Source organism: Eretmochelys imbricata, chromosome 1, assembly GCF_965152235.1.
Source record: "Eretmochelys imbricata isolate rEreImb1 chromosome 1, rEreImb1.hap1, whole genome shotgun sequence".
Classification (NCBI taxonomy): domain Eukaryota; kingdom Metazoa; phylum Chordata; order Testudines; family Cheloniidae; genus Eretmochelys; species Eretmochelys imbricata.
In genome coordinates this window covers 13068102-13085239 of record NC_135572.1, presented here as the reverse complement: position 1 = coordinate 13085239, position 17138 = coordinate 13068102, and the positions used below count along the sequence as shown (strand labels likewise).

The window sequence follows — 17138 nt, the reverse complement described above, 5'->3', positions numbered from 1 at the left end:
CGGGCCGGGCGCCATGGGGCAGGATTACTACGCGGTGCTGGAGCTCCGCCGCAGCGCCAGGGACGCCGACATCAAACAGGCGTGAGCGGGCCTCGGGGGGTGCGCCCCGCCGGGTCACGGGTGCCCCGGCCCGGCCGCAGCTCCCCCGGGGGCCCGTCGGCCTCGGGGGGTGCCTAACTCCCTTAGAAACCCATGGGAATTAGATGCCCACAGACCTTGTAGGCTCTGTGCCGTGCGTGGCGCGGCGAGAGTGCGGGCACACCCTCCGCTCCCTCTGAATGTCCAGCGCTTTGGAGGGGCAGGCCGCAGAGCCATGCAACTAGAAGGGGAGGACTGGTGGCACCCTAGAGACTAACCAATTTACCTGAGCATGAGCTTTCCTGAGCGACAGCTCACTTCCTCGGATGCATGCCGTGGAAAATGCAGTGGGGAGATTTATATACACGGAGAACATGCCACAATGGGCGTTCCCATACACCCTGTAACCAGAGTGGTCCGGTAAGGTGAGCCATTACCAGTTGTGTTTAGGTGCTACTGATTTCCTCAGCCACAGCAGGGCAGACACCCAGCCTTGGAACCAGACCTTGCAATGTGCAAGAGAGGAACTCAGGAGGGCAGGGTCGGGCCCCAATCCCACACATCCATTCCGCTGGTGTTTTGGGATCTTAAACATCTGACAAATGCACTTAGTTGAAAAGCGCTTCAGATTGCATGTCAGAACAGGATCTAACTGCGCCCACCCTGGGGCTGGGCCTCCCTGGCTTCTCTTTTGCAGCTACCGGAAACTAGCCTTGAAGAACCATCCTTTAAAAAATAAAGAACCTTGGGCGCTGGATAAATTCAGGCAGCTCGCAGAAGCCTATGAAGTGTTAAGTGATCGTAAGTAGGAACACGTTTCTCTTCCCACAGATAAACTGTGCAGTTCAGGGGTAAGGTCTGGAAAGTCATATTCAAGTACAGAGTGTACTTTCTGCAGGGGGATTTCATTAGGCACATCATATCATCTGCTTTGCTGCCATGCTGGTTATGGTGCATCCTCTGTCTGGCTATTAACATCAGTTACTTAATTACAAAAGGAGTACTTGTGGCACCTTCGAGACTAACCAATTTATTTGAGCATAAGCTTTCTTGAGCTACAGCTCACTTCATCGGATGCATCCGATGAAGTGAGCTGTAGCTCACGAAAGCTTATGCTCAAATAAATTGGTTAGTCTCGAAGGTGCCACACGTACTCCTTTTCTTTTTGCGGATACAGGCTAACACGGCTGCTACTCTGAAACCAGGTACTTAATTGTTTATCTATTGCATGCAGCACTGATCCCTGCTCCTGCAGTCTGATCCAGACTGGTGAAGGTCTGTGTGTGTTTGGAGCCCCACTGACATCGCTAGCATGGGTGTAAGGGTCACGCTGACCTGTGCCAGTCAGATTGCAGGAGCAGGGAGCCAATGCAATGCTGTGGCCAAGAGAACTAGCATGATCCTTGGATATATAAGGAGGGGAATATAAAATAGAAGTAGGGAGGTTATATTACCTCTGTTTACAGCATCGGAGAGACCATTCCTGGAAAACCACCTCCAGTTCTGGTGTCCACGCTTCAAAAAGCATGTTGAAAAATTGGAGAGAGTGCAGAAAAGAACTATAAGAACAATTCAAGGTCTGAAAAATATGCCTTACGGTGAGAGTAAATATATTTTAATCGGTTTAGATTTATCAAAGAGAGGGTTAAGAGGTGACTTGATCATGGTGTATAATAGTGTCTCTCAACCTTTCCAGACTACTGTACCCCTTTCAAGAGTCTGATTTGTCTTGCGTACCCCAAGTTTCACCTCACTTAACAACCACTTGCTTAGTATAGTACTCAACATCAGACATAAAAATACAGAAGTGTCACAGCACACTATTACTGAAAAATTGCCGACTTTCTCATTTTTACCATATAATTATAAAATAAACCAATTGGAATATAAATATTGTACTTACATTTCAGTGTATAGTATATAGAGCAGTATAAACATGTCATTGTCTGTATGAAATTTTAGTTTGTACTGACTTCGCTGTGCTTTTTATGTAGCCTGTGGTAAAACTAGGCAAACATCTAGATGAGTTGATGTACCCCTTGGAATACCTCTGCGTACCCCAGGGGGACGTGTACCCCTGGTTGAGAACCACTGATCTATAAGTACTTACATGTGAAGAAAATATTTCTCTTTAATATAGCATAAGATTCTTAGATTATAAAAACCAGATGGGACCACTCTGATCGTCTAGTCAGACCCTCTGTAGAACACAAGTCCTTGGACTCTTTTGAATTAATTCCTGTTTGAATTGGACATAGGTTTCAGAACAACACCCAATCTTGATTTAAAAATTTACAATGAAGGAGAATCCACCACAATGCACAGGCACAAGAAAATCTAATGGCTGAAAGTTGTCGTTCTCTTTCTCTTTCTCTCTGCTTTTGTTGGCAGATTGCCCCTATAGACATCTAAATCTGACCTTCCATGACCCCGCCCCTCCATCTTCCTTGTGGGTTGCTGTATGTTTGTAATCTCTCTGGGGTCTCTCTAGACTGTACAGACTGGAGATAGAGAAGATCGTAGTCTTTGTGGGAATATAGGCCCACATCAGGCCTAAGCAAACTATGGTGTTAAATTGAGTTTGGATTTTAGCATGAGTGATAGGCCCGAAGCATGTAAAAGGATGGGTTGAATAGAAATAAAAATTGTTTGTGTTAAACTTGTGGTGACACTTAAATATCAGTGTCTTCTTTTGTAAAGTTTGGGTTGAGATCACAGAAATAAAGACAACTTGGATAATTGGGTACCAGGTGCTGTATATATTTGGTTTGTTTAGTTTATTATTTAAAAATTGTGTAGTTTAGTAGTTAGAAACAAATATGGCCCAATGAGATAAGAAGAAAACCTTGAAGAAAGAGGCCCAGTCATTAATCTTGTCTTGACTGGGGCAGAAGACATTGTTCAGCCCTAGCTGCTTTATCTGTCCTTAGCTCAGGTCCCACACTACCTGTTTATTACAGTGTATAAAAAAGTAAAGTTTTCGAGGGGTTCTTTGTCAGAGCTTTTCCTCTGGAGTCACGCTATGATGGCAAGGTACCTCCCAGGTACTTGATCTTGTTGTGAGCATTTTGACCAGTGCTTGTAACTATTGGCATTGGGATATAGAATATAGGCATGTATATGCTTAAGTTTGTATTTTGGATGTAACTAACACCAGGTGGCTTTTGGGACTAATAAAGGAATCCTTGTGTGGAAACTGAGTCGTGGGAAACCTTAATGAGCTTATTAGGAAAATGATTTGTAACAGTCTTCTCTGTGGTTTCCATTCTGTGTATTGGATGACTGGCTGGGTAGGGACAGGAGGGGATCAGCCACCTTCCCCTGGATCACTCAGTATATCACCCTCCCCAGCTGGAAGGGTGAGCCTTTGAGATTGCTTCTAAGTATGAGACTCCTATAGATAGTTGCTACCAGACTGATGCAGTAGCATCCTTTCTGCTACTTCAGATTTTCTTATGGCAAGGAGAATGCTTAATGACAGCTTTGGGTGACACATCCCAGGATCAAGCAAAGACCTGGGTTTAGAACTATATACTTTCACCTGACAAACAAATGATCGAAGCATATGCACATCTACTGATGCCTCTTTCTCCCTTAGCTGTGAAGAGGGGCATCTATGATAAATTTGGAGAAGAAGGTCTCAAAGGTGGGATCCCCCTGGAATTTGGGAGTGAAAATCCCTGGTCTGTTGGCTATGTGTTTCACGGCAATGCTGATAAAGTCTTCAAGGAGTTCTTTGGAGGCGATAATCCCTTTGCTGGTAGGTATAATTCCTTCCTGTGATGCTTCTTGTTTTGTTTTTATGATGATTGCCCCAAGCATAGTCTCTTCAACAGAACCAACCTTGTGGTTGGCAGGAAGTAGGTTAAAGTTTTGTACAGTCACCTGAAAACCAGACCCTGCCTTTGTGCCTTTGCCACCATCAGCCCTCGGAACCCCAGTTTGAGGGTTGTTTCTCCTGCAATTGGCTTTGGTTTACCTGACCTGTCACCCCACCCCATGTCTCCATGGGAGCGTTGCTGGGCAGTGCTTTAAACCACACACATGGGACAGAACAGTCGCTCCAGGCTGGGCTTGTAGTGTCTTCCCCTGAGCCCGTCACTTTCTCCTCTTGAAAATCCCCTGGCTCAAATAATGGCAACTGCACCAGAACCTGGAGACCCAAAGAGCAGGCAGCCTTCACTGAGATTTTAATGCCATGCTGCAGTCAGCCACTAGGTGGTGGTGAAGAGTGATACAACCTGCCTCGTCTATTTCTCCAGAGACTGGGACCCATCAGCACTGAGACATTCCTAGCACCAGGTTACTCTGGACCCGTGTCCCTGGATATCTGGGAGCACATTGTGCTCTGAGTGGAGCTCAGGACACTCACAAAATCTGATTGAAAGGTTTCTTCCCAATCTGGGCGCTCGGTGAAGTTTTCAAACTAATTAAAGGCTTAATATTGTAAGTCTGCAGGAGTGAATTTACATTCTGTTTGGGGAGATCACAGGATCAGGTCCCAAAGAACTTGCAACAAACTACCATGTTGGAAACAAGAAGGGTGGTCTTAGGGGCACGGCACATGTCTGGCAGTCAGGTGACCTAGGCTCTATTCCCTAGTCTGCCACTGACTCACTTGGCAGCCTTGGACAAGTTACTTAACTTCTTTATGGCTCAGTTTCTCTGTCTGTAAAATGGGGTTAATAATTATTAGTGTGCCACCTCATAGCAGGGTTGGGAGGCTTACTTCATAAATGTCTTCGGTCCTTGGATGGAAGGCACCAAAGGAGAGCAAAGTCCAATTATTGATTTTAGAGTTTAGGAGGTAGAATGGAAACTTTTTACGTTTATGTTGGTTAAAAAAAGGGGGAGTAAAAAACTCCTTCAAACAAAGATAGTGACAACAACTTCAGGGATTCCTGGAGGAAAGCAGGAATTCCTTTAGCATGGTAATAAACACGTAATAAATAAATAATAATTCATGCTTTTCATGGTCAGAACATTTTGCAAACATTCACAAAGTTATGCCAGCTGGTAGAGTGGTGAGATCACCCCCATTTTACAAATGGGGAAACTAAGGCACAAGGAGGCCTTTTTGGAAATTGCCAAAAGCTGTCAGTGTCTTGGAATGTCTCACTTGCTGGGTGGCTGATGTGAACCATCTTGATCCTGATTTTCAGAGGCACCGAGCACCCACAACAGCAGTTGAAATCAGCAAGAACTGGGCAGGGGGAAGGTTTGTGAGTGCCCATGTTCAGCCCAGCATGTCTCAAGCTGGGCATTGAAAAACTGACACACTTCTGACCTGAGTGACTTGCCAAGGACAGAGAGGGGAGTCAGTGTCAGAGCTGGGACTAGAACTAGGAATGCCTGGCTCCCAGACCTGTGCTCAGGCCACTAGTTCATGCCACTCTCAGCTGATGGTGTGATTGCATCTAACCTTTTTCTCGGTCATTGAACATAAGAATGGCAATACTGAGTCAGACCAGTGGTCCATTTAGCCCAGTATCCTGTTGTCCGACAGTGGCCAATGCCAGAGCTTCCAAGGGAATGAACAGAACAGGGCAATCATCAAGACACCATTCCCTGTCATGCAGTCCCAGCCTCTGGCAGTCAGAGGCTTAGGGATACGCAGAGCATGGGGTTGCATCTGTGACCATCTTGGCTAATAGACACTGATGGACTTATCCTCCAAGAACTTCTCTAATTCTTTTTTGAACCCAGTTATAGTCTTGGCCTTCACAACATCCTCTGGCAAAGAGTTCTATAGGTTGACTGTGCGTTGTGTGAAGAAACACTTCCTTTAGTTTGTTTTAAACCTGCTGCCTATTAATTTCATTGGGTGACCCATGGTTCTGGTGTTATGAGAAGGGGTAAATAACACTTCCTTATTCACTTTCTCTACACCAGTCATGATTTTATAGACCTCTATCATATTCCCCTTTAATCATCTCTTTTCCAAGCTGACCAGTCCCAGCCTGTTTAATCTGTCCTTGTATAAAAGCTGTTCCATACCCCTAATCATTTTTGTTGCCCTTCTCTGTCCCTTTTCCTTTTCGAATATATCTTTTTTGAGATGGGGCGACCAGAACTGCATGCAGAAGTCAAGATGCAGGCGCACCATGGATTTATATAGTGTCATTACGATATTTACTGTTTTATTATCTATCCCTTTCCTAATTGATCCGAATGTTCTGTTCGTTCTTTTGACTGCTGCTGCACATTGAGTGGACGTTGTCAAAGAGCTATGCCTGATGACCCCTAGAGCTCTCTCTTGAGCGGTAACAGCTAATTTAGACCCCATCATTTTATATGCACAGCTGGGATTCTGTTTTTTGATATGCACAGAGTTCTTTGCCCCAGATGGGTCTGAGGTGAACATGGCATTCGGGGGGCTGCGGGGAAGAGGGGTGGCGAAGCAGGACCCGCCAATTGAGCGAGATCTCTACCTGTCACTGGAGGACCTGTTCTACGGATGCACCAAGAAAATTAAGATTTCTCGCAGGGTAAGGAAAGAGGGGGACTGAATTAGGAGTGGTGAGACGTGAGCCCGAATTGGTGGCATTTGGAGCGGGACAGCTGCCCGAAGGGAGCCTGTCATGGAAGAGCTGTTCTTTCCCATTGGGCTGGGTTGTATGTTTCACTAGGAGGGCACTGGAAGTTTCACTGAAATTAGTGGATGTGACTGATCACTATATTCTGTGATAGCATCTCTCGAGTCCCAGCCGATAGGGGAATGGACAGGCGGGGAGTAACCTGCTCCAGGCAGTGAGGCAGGGCAGTTGAGAAGAGTAGGGTGGGGTGAAAGTGCATGGCCCCAACCCCACTCCATCTCCATGGCAACTGTGCTCCTGTGGCTGTGCAGAGAACAGCCAGGGATCCATTCTTGCTCCTGCGGTGGCCTCTCTTTCATAGCCAGCCACAGCAGCAGCTCACGTGTGCTGTACAGAGCAACAAGTTCGGGCAGGACCCCGACAGCCAAAGTTTCCGTGCTCTCTCTGGTGCCATGGGACCCAGCCCCGCTGCCAGAGTACAGGAGGCCCTGCTGAAAGTTGACACTGTCTTACACAGCATTGAGCAGAGTGCAGGAAAAGCTTGGCCTTCTGCAGTGTTAACGTAACAGGTTCAGGTCTCTTTGCCTGCCTTGATCTTAGCTATGTGGCCTCTGCCATCAACAGGGCTCTGGGGGGTTGGTGGGTTGTGCTGGCAATCAGACTGTCTTGAAATGAACAAAATACAATCCTCAAACATTAAGCCAAATATATAGGGCCAGTGACTCCATGGCTATCCCACTAAAGTCAGACGGAAATTAAATGCAAATATTAATCTCCCTGGCAGACTCCAGTGAGGTAGAACAGGGGTAACTGGGAGCCGCATTTGTCTCCAGGTGGCCTGATTTTTCCATCCCATTGTTCCCTCTGTGTGTTTTGCCCCTTTCCCCCACCCTTTGTTTGTCTTGGGGCCCAATCTTGGTTGGTCCCTAGGCACTCCTGTAATAACCATGGTTTGCAGAGCTGCCTGGGCACAGAAGCTCTGCAATTCAAGCCAGAACTGATTTAGTTTCCTAAAGGCAGTTGCCCACAAGGGTGGTGCAGTATCACTGGCATCCTAGCCAATCAAAGGCCCAGGTGTCTCTCCTAGGTACAGACCAAACCCGATTGCCCCACTCAGCTGTTTCAAACCCCAGGTGATGAATGAAGACGGTCACACGTCCACCATCAGAGATAAGATCTTAACAATCGATGTGCAGCCCGGGTGGAAGCAGGGCACCAGGATTACCTTTCAAAAAGAAGGAGACCAGGTAAGTTTCTCCTGCAATTGGCTTTGGTTTACCTGACCTGTCACTCCATCCCATGTCTCCATGGGAGTGTTGCTGGGCAGTGCTTTAAACCACACACATGGGACAGAACAGTCGCTCCAGGCTGGGCTTGTAGTGACTGTTGCCCGGCAAGATTTCACCAGTACTGACTGGCTCATTCATTGTTTGCTGTAATGGGATCTTGTGTTTCTGTTGTGCCTTCCATCTGGAGGTCTCAAAGTGCTTGACAGACACTAAACAAGCCACACAAAACGTGCCTGAGTAATGATGCATATTTTAAGATGAGGCACAGAGAGGCTAAGGGGGAGATTTTCTACATTGCCTAAGGGATTTAGGAGCACAAGTCTTAGCTCTGACAGGGACTCCTGCCATGGCATTGAGCAAATCACATAACTTCCCTGCCTCAGTTTACCCATCTGATAACCCTCCACTTCCTCTGCAGGGCATTGTGAGGATTAACTAGTTAATGTTTGTAGAGTGCTTTGAAGATGACGGGCCTGATTCTCCGCTGCGATCCAGCTCGGGGCTCTGCTCAGGCAGTATCGAGGGCCCAGAATCCAATCGTACGTAGCTAGCCAGGCATTCCGCTGGCAGTGGAGAATCACAGAACTAAAACCGCTGGCAAACAGCTGATGGAGGTGGCCCCTGCATCCCCTGCTCCCAGCACAGGAGATAGGGGAGCCATGCCAGTGGGACAGATTAGAGCAGTCTCTTGGCTGCTGTCACTCCCACTGGGGTTGGGGCTGCCGCAGATCAGCCCTCAGGATCAGAGAGCTGTAACTGAGAATCAGGCCCCAGATATGCAGAATGTTAATATTATCAGGTGAAATTCACTCCTGTGCACAGGATGAGTACCAGGCCGAGGCATTGCTTTACACCCTATTTGAGGGCTTAAGTGGGACTTAGCTCGAGCATGTGGCTTGTGCTGGCCCTCAGCACAGGGGTGAATTTTATCCCCGAGGGAGCACATGCAGCAGTGCTCAGTACCAAAGTTACACCCAAAAAGCTCCCTTAAAAGAACATTCTTAAGGTTGCAAAATCAAGCTATTAGCCAAGATGATCAGGGATGCAACCGCATGCTCTGAGTGTCCCTAGCCTCTGATTGCCAGAAGCTGGGCGTGGATAACAGGGGATGGATTACTTGGTGATTACCTGTTCTGTTCATTCCCTCTGGGGCACCTGGCATTGGCCACTGTGGGAAGACAGGATACTGGGCCAGATGGACCGTTGGTCTGACCCAGGATGGCCGTTCTTATGTTAAGCACTCAGTAGCTCGGCAATTCCACAGTTAAAGTTGCCTGTGCAAGAATGTTCTTTTGGCGGCTTGAGTAATTGGCTTTTTGCTTTTTGTGATCTCTCATGTAACTAGTACCGGGGAAGTGCCCAGTTCTCCTATAGCTGAAGCGGCCCTCTTACTTTATGATATTTAGAAATATTTTAGAGAGTCCTGCAACAAGGAAAAACAAAAGGGTTCTTGTCTCACTTTGCTTCTTTGGTATGCACAATGGAGGTTTGGGAGGGTTTTTTTAGGGCTGTCAGTTAATTGCAGTTAACTCACGCGATTAACTCAAAAATATGAATTGCGATTAATCGCACTATTAAACAATAATACACCAATTGAAATTTATTAAATATTTTGGATGTTTTTATACATTTTCAAATATATTGATTTCAATTACAACACAGAATACAAAATGTACACTGCTCACTTTATATTATTTTTGATTATCATTTTTACAGTGCAAATATATGTAAACAAAAGAAATTATTTTTCAATTCACCTCATACAAATACTGTAGTGCAATCTCTTTATCGTGAAAGTGCAATTTACAAATATAGATTTTCTTTGTTACATAACTGCACTCAAAAACAAAACAAAAGCAAAACTTTAGAGTCTACAAGTCCACTCAGTCTACTCCTTGTTCAGCTAAGACAAACAAGTTTGTTTACCTTTACGGGAGATAGTGCTGCCTGCTTCTTGTTTATGTCACCTGAAAGTGAACACAGGCATTTGCAGGGCACTTTTGTAGCTGGCGTTGCAAGGTATTTACGTGCCAGATATGTTAAACATTTGTGTACCCCTTCATGCTTCGGCCACCAATCCAGAGGACATTTTTCCTTGTGATGATGCTCGTTTAAAAAAATGAGTTAATTAAATTTGTGACTCCTTGGTGGAGAGAATTGAATGTCTCCTGCTCTGTTTTACCTGCATTCTGCCGTATATTTCATGTCGTAGCAGTCTTGGATGATGACCCAGCATATGTTCGTTTTAAGAACACTTTCAGCACAGATTTGACAAAACGCAAAGAAGGTACCAATGTGAGATTTCTAAAAATAGCTACAGCACTCGACCCAAGGTTTAAGAATCTGAAGTGCCTTCAAAAATCTGAGAGAGATGAGGTGTGGAGCATGGTTTCAGAAGTCTTAAAAGAACAACACTCAGATGCGAAAACTACAGAACCCGAACCACCAAAAAAGAAAATTCACTTTCTGCTGGTGGCATGTGACTCAGATGATGAAAATCAACATGCGTCGGACCGCTCCACTTTGGATCATTATCAAGCAGAACCTGTCATGAGCATGGACACATGTCCACTAGAATGGTGGTTGAAGCTTGAAGGGACATATGAATCTTTAGCGCATCTGGCACGTAAATACCTTGCGACGCCAGCTACAATAGTGCCATGAGAACACCTGTTCTCATGTTCAGGTGACATTATCAACAAGAAGAGGGCACAAATGTAAACAAACTTGTTTGTCGGAGCGATTGGCTGAAGTAGGACTGAGTGGACTTGTAGGCTCTAAAGTTTTACATTGTTTTATTTTTGAATGCAGTTATTTTTTTGTACATAATTCTACATTTGTAAGTTCAACTTTAATGATAAAGTGATTGCACTACTGTATGTGTATTAGGTGAACTGAAAAATACTATTTCTTCTGTTTTTTTACAGTGCAAATATTTGTAATAAAAAATAAATATAAAGTGAGCACTGTAGACTTTGTATTCTGTGTTGTAATTGAAATCAACATATTTGAAAATGTAGAAAACATCAGAAAATATTTAAATAAAGGGTATTCTGTTATTGTTGAACAGTGCGATTAATCGCAAGTAATTTTTTTAATCACTTGACAGCCCTAGTTTTTTTTTCTATTTGTTTTTACCGCAAGAACCCCAGGAATGTCAAATCTGGTCTAGCAGGAGGACTCGCTGAAGGGCTCAGTGGGAACTTTCTTAGCCTTTAATGGAGGGGGGAGTATTAGTCATAGAGCTTAAGGCAAGCAGGGACCACCAGATCATCTAGTCTGACCTCCTGTATCGCACAGGCCACCAATATCCCCCAATACCCACACGCTAACCCAACAACTGAAATGAGACCAAAGTATTCCAGCCCACTGGACTAAACTATGATGTGCCACAGGCAAAGAATAGGAGGGACCGAGGTGCACCAGTGCCCAAGGCTCCTGCAATGGCAGGGAATTGATTAAATAAAATAATCCCAGCAAGTGACCCACCTACCACATTGCAGGGAAAGGTGAAAACCCCCCAAGGTCATTGCCAATCTGACCTGGGGGAAAATTATTTCCCGATCCCACATATGCCAATCAGACCCTGAGCATGTGAGCAAGAACCAGCCAGCCAAGAACCTGGGGCTTTAACAAAGACAGCTTTTGTCCCAAATGTGTGTCTGATGTTTGAGTTTAGAAGGCATGAATATAAACAAAGAAAAAGCATTTTAAACAATCTGATTAAAATCCTTTCCCATTCTCAGTTGCTGAGGTTTCACTTCCTTGGGAGTTGTGATGTCATGACCTTACTACTTCTATCTTCCAGGAAATACAGCGTGCTAAGAACCTGAGCATCCAGTGTAAAGGCAATCAGGGAAAAAATATTTTGTTAAAAAACACACTTCCCAGGCCTTCTGGAGACATCAGAAAGAAGCAAAAAGAAAAAAAGAAAAAGGCAAAGACCTGATTATCTTTCCCTGTAAACAGTGCCTGTCTTTGCTAGATACTGACTCATTCCCTGGTTTATTTCTTGTACTTTAGGGCCCGAACATTATCCCAGCTGATATTATCTTCATTGTACGAGAGAAACTCCACCCAAGGTTTAAAAGGGAGGATGATGACCTGCTCTATGTAGCCACCATCCCCCTAGGGAAGGTAAGGATGTTGATTATTTCACTAGGAGGGTGGTGAAGCACTGAGATGGGTTCCCTAGGGAGGTGGTGGAATCTCCATCCTTAGAGGTTTTTAAGGCCCAGCTTGGCAAAGCCCTGGCTGGGATGATTTAGTTGGGGATTGGTCCTGCTTTGAGCAAGAGTTTGGACTAGACGACCTCCTGAGGTCCCCACCAACCCTGATATTCTATGATTAGTGCACTTGGGGCCTGATCCAACTTGCATGCAGGAAAAGGAAGAGATGCACGTTGACTTCAGTGGAGTTGGACGGTGTCTTCTCCTTTCTTACCTTCCCATAAGGCAGCGAGGTTTTGCAGCATGACAACAAACTGCATTGGGGATGAAAGGAATTGCCAGTTTATAATTGAACCAAACAGAGTCTGGGCCAGCCAGTCAGACTGCTGGGAGGCTGCCTATTATTTATCATCTTAATCCTCAGTATTTATGGATTAGCCGCTCTTGAATTGGCTGACTTCATTCCGCTGAAAACAGAAGAGCTGTGGGCCTGATTTTCATGCGTTTGAGGTATGGAATTTTGCATCTGTAGATATGACCATCATGCCTGCAAATGCACCTACTTATCCCTCTGTGCACACAGTTACCTGGTGTGTGTCTGTGTGAACGCACACACCCCATCACGGTAACCGTGCATTCCAGTTAGATGTGCAATCACACGTCTCAACTGTATAAAAACCAGGCCCCAAGAATTCAACATCTCCAGTATTTTTTATTTATTTAGTGCCCCAAAGTGTGCTCGGCTCTTTTCAGAACAAAGACTTGGTCCTTGTCCTAAGACAGGTGGGCAAACCATATCCGGCCCACGGGACCATCCTGCCCGGCCCTTGAGCTCCCGGCTGGGGAGGCTAGCCCCCGGCCCCTCCCCTGTTGTCCCCCTTCCCCCGCAGCCTCAACTCGCTGCGCCGCCAGTGCTCTGGCCCGCTGCTCCTTCCGGGCAGCGCAGCGGTGTGGCTGGTTCCAGCCGGTCGGCGAGGCTGCGAGCTCCTGCTGCTCTGAGCGGCATGGTAAGGGGTGGGGGGTTGTATAAGGGGCAGGGTCTTGGGGGCAGTCAGGGGACAGGTAGCAGGGGGCAGTTGGATGGAGCGGAGATTCTGTAGGGGGCGATCAGGGGACGGGGAGCAGGGGGGTTGGATAGGCGTGGGAGTCCCGGGAGGGGAGCTGTCAGGGGGTGGGGGTGTGGATAGGGGTCGGGGCAGTCAGGGGACAGGGAGTCGGGGGTTGGATAGGGGGGTGGGGTCCCAGGAGGGGGCAGTCAGGGGACAAGGAGCAGGGGGGGTTGGATGGGTCGGAGGTTCAGAGGGGGGCAGTCAGGGGGCGGGAACTGGGAGGGCGCGGATAGGGGGTGGGGGCCAGGCTGTTTGGGGAGGCACAGCCTTCCCTACAGGTTTGCAACCCCGATGTGGCCCTCAGGCCAAAAAGTTTGCGCACCCCGTCCTAAGAGCTAACCATCAAATTGATTATCTATTTATGGCTAATGCCTTTTGCTTCTGAATTGGCACTGCCCACACCAACCTGAAACAGGGCACCTCACCAGTTTTGCAATGTCATACGTGGTAGGTGGAGGGAGAATTCCTTCCTGACCCTTTCCATTGTCCGTTCATGCCCTGAAGCATGGTCTTGGGTGACCCTGAACTCAGCTGAAAGTATGATTACTGGTGGTGGTGTTGGTCATAATGTTACCCAGCGCTCTTAAAACTCCAGTTACAATGGCCTATGGATTGGTCAGTCTGCAACAAGCCAGAACAACAACACAAGGAGCAACTGTAATTCTACTGCACTGCCAACCAGTATCCAGTTTGTATAAGGAAACAGGTCCTTGCAGCTAGAATTCCACTCAGGGTGTCAGGTGCTAGAGTTAGCTCCGACATTAACTATAATTTTTCCAAAAAGTTCCTTATTTAAAATATCCACTGCTAGGTAGTCTTGAACGTGGTGTTCGTTCATGACACGGGTGGCAATGTTGCCTAGTGGCTAGAACACTGGACCAGGACTCAGGAGCTTTGGGTTCTGTTCCCAGCCCGGCCACTGGTTTGGTGGGTGATCTTGAGCAAGTCACTTCACGTCTCTCTGCCTCAGTTTTCCATCTGTAAAATGGGGAGAATGACACTTCCCTTTGTCGAGCGCTTTGAGAGCTACAGATGAAAAGCACTGTGGAAGAGCTAGGGATTATTGTTAAGTCACAATGCTCTGTTCTTAAGGGTTCCATGCTTGCTCTGGCCCCTGCACCCTTTGGGACAAGCTTGTCCCTTCGTGCATTGCATTTCTCTTTGCTCACCAGGCCTTTTAAGGACAATGGCCTCACTACTCTCAGCTCCTTCCTCAGCAAAGGCGAGTGATTGCGAAATTCCTTCAACTTCTCTCTCCATTGCTCACACGAATGAGCTCTCACGGGTACTTTGCCACTCTTCACACCAGATCCTCTGATCTGGCCCAGAGGCGTCACAGTGCAACTCGAGGGACGGGGTGTGCAAAGGTGGTGTTAAGCCCTTCAGTTTTAGGTGGGTTGTGGCTCGATCTGATCCACCCCAGCGTAATGTAGATCAGCTTGGGGGCTGCACAAATAGCTGGAGGCCACCCGGGGTTACAGCAGCGCCTCAGCCACACCCCACTTTTCTCTGGGCACACCCCCTAGTTGGCAGTTGGACATGTGGGTGCATGTGGCAGAGGAGCCCGTACGCTGGCTCTGCGCAGTCAGAACTCAGAAGATCCCTCTACACTGGGATGATCCTCTTGTGCCTGGAGGAACGCTCAGGGTGTAAAGGCCCCTTTGTAGTAGCCTTACCCAGGCTCCCATGGATCGCAATTTGCTTCAGCCTGTGCCTGTTATTTGGAATAACAGAATCAAAGAACATCTTCGCTCAGTGCCTCGCTCTGTCTTTTGCAGGCTTTGATTGGCTGTACAGTGGATGTGAGAACCCTAGATGACAGACTGCTTAATATTCCCATCAATGACATAGTCCAGTAAGTGCCGGAGCAGAAATAGCCCCGTATGCAATCAGCAAGGGAAACTACCCTGCTTGCCTAGTGTTTGGAAAGGCTGTTTTGTGGCGCTTTTAGTAAAGCGTGGGTCTGCTCTCACAAGGGAAGGCGAGTTTTTCAACAGTGATTTGGGATGCTCAAAGGGAAGCACCTCGAGACCATCCGAGTGCTCTCTGGGAATCGGGCCCCTTTAGGTCTTAGATTGGGCACCCCAAATCACTAGTTGCTTTTGAAAGTCTTGGCCTGCCTGTAAAAATGGCCTCTTCATACTACCCAGCTCTGCTTCTCCTGTGTCTGCAGAGTAAGATCTAGTTACATCACAGACACCCCCAGGGGCTTACTGTTTTTTAGTCCTGCCAGGCCTGCGGTGCCCACACAGCTCCAGGAGGGAGACCCGGCTCATGAACAGGACTGTTAGCTCAGTTCCGATTGCAAAGCTGAATTCTGCCCCCACTGACCCCAACACTGGAGGCAGCTCTCTGCACCCGCACAAACCCCTTGCACTGAGGTCACTCAGGGCAGACTTCAGCTTTGCAGATTCTCTCTGACCAACTGCAGTGCCTGAGCCAGAATGAACCCAGCTGGCCTTTCAGATCCCAGGGTGGCCGTTAGAAAAACCAGCTGAGGAAATCCACTCAGGAGTCACTGAGACAAAGGGACGAGAGAGCCCCAAAGCCCATTTTTAGCATCATTTTTCAGAGAACAGCACCTTACAGAAATTGTTACCTGTGTTTTTCCAAGCTCCGTGCATCCCTCCCAGCAAGCTCGTTAGAGCCAGCTCCTGCCCTAGAGACACAATTTGCTCCTTAATGAGATTATCCCCCCGAGCACTCCAGGCGGCACTGCTGGGTGTGTTCTCACTGCAGCCTTAGGAAGGTTACTCCCTGCACCCTCCTGCATAATGCTGGCCTTTGCTCTTCCAGCCCCAAGTACTTCAAAATCGTGCCCGGGGAAGGGATGCCTCTGCCTAGTGACCCCACGCGCAAAGGGGATCTCGTCATGTATTTTGATATCCGCTTCCCTGAAAGGCTCACACCGGCCAAGAAGCAGCTCCTGAGACAAGCACTCCTGACTTAAGCATGCTGTGACTTCAGCTCCATGAGACCCAGGGGCATAAAGCTTTCTAGCTATTTGTACAGATTGTGTCACTGGATGTATGTTATTGGTGTTAGAGATGGCTCCCCCACTGCATGGTGTCTTTGAAACAGTCTCTGTAATGACTGCAGTGAAGAGCAATAAAAGAATCAGCTGGGGTTATTGACCAACCTGAGATCTGTACTGGTTAAAGCTCAACATGGAACCCTGCTGTCCTGGCCCTGTTACATTCCTCCCTGCAGTTCTGCTGGACGCTGATGTTCCTCACTTCCAGCAGTTTGTAGCAACACTGGGCTCTGCCACAGAGCTGCCCTGTTCCATCCCCCAGGTGGCTGCAGTGCCAGAGGCAATGGGGAAAGCCTTTGGGGTGAAAGAGGCTAGAAAAATGTAATTGACCAGCCTTGTGCAAAATGCAGCCACGTGTAGAGAAAGAAATGCCTTTCATTCCCCTGGCTGGGAGACTTCTGACCTAAGGGGCAGGAGCCCTACTGCCCATCCCTGTGCCTAGTGCTGGCCTGAGCACCGGAAATCCTCCTCACCAACTGCCTCCCTCTGTCCAGCACCAAGCAAGGGGCTGATTTCTCATTGCTTAGTTTCCATTCTGTCCCACCTCCCCCTGTGTGGCTCTTGGGCGTCAGCAGGGATCTGCTAGGGGTCTTGTTCATAGGGGTGAAGATGAAGCAGACATGGTTAGGGGAGAGTTTCCACTTCCTCACAGATACTTAATAGCAGTTACTGCTGCTGGAAGGGGAAAGTAATACTGCTTAGTGGAGGCAATAATGTTTTGCTAGGTCACAGGCCAAAAGTTGGAAGGGGCAGGGGGAAGGGACATATACTCAGGGGCCTTTGAGTCATTTGGAATTCTGCTTAGTGGCAACAAAAGACTGCTCTCCCCCCTTCCTACCCTACACAGCTCCCACTCTTTCTTTGCCCTGGGCCCTGCCAGGTAAAGGGGTAGGGCTAAAGGGATGGGTACTAACCGTAGACAC

The 17138-nt window shown here is 47.5% G+C and overlaps 1 protein-coding gene across 2 annotated transcripts; it reads left to right on the top strand.

The window, feature by feature from the left end:
• On the top strand, positions 1-16238 carry DNAJB13 (DnaJ heat shock protein family (Hsp40) member B13). 2 transcript variants are annotated; one of them, XM_077841756.1, is made up of 8 exons: positions 1-81; positions 776-879; positions 3677-3838; positions 6409-6566; positions 7748-7861; positions 11927-12040; positions 14960-15036; positions 15978-16238. In XM_077841756.1, exons 1-8 carry the CDS (start codon positions 14-16, stop codon positions 16129-16131), a joined length of 951 nt encoding a protein of 316 aa, XP_077697882.1. In that variant the 5' UTR covers positions 1-13; the 3' UTR covers positions 16132-16238. The 2 variants fall into 2 exon arrangements, with proteins under 2 accessions (XP_077697882.1, XP_077697876.1); XM_077841750.1 differs by lacking the exon at positions 1-81 and adding an exon at positions 298-503.
• The last annotated feature ends 900 nt before the right edge of the window (positions 16239-17138 follow it).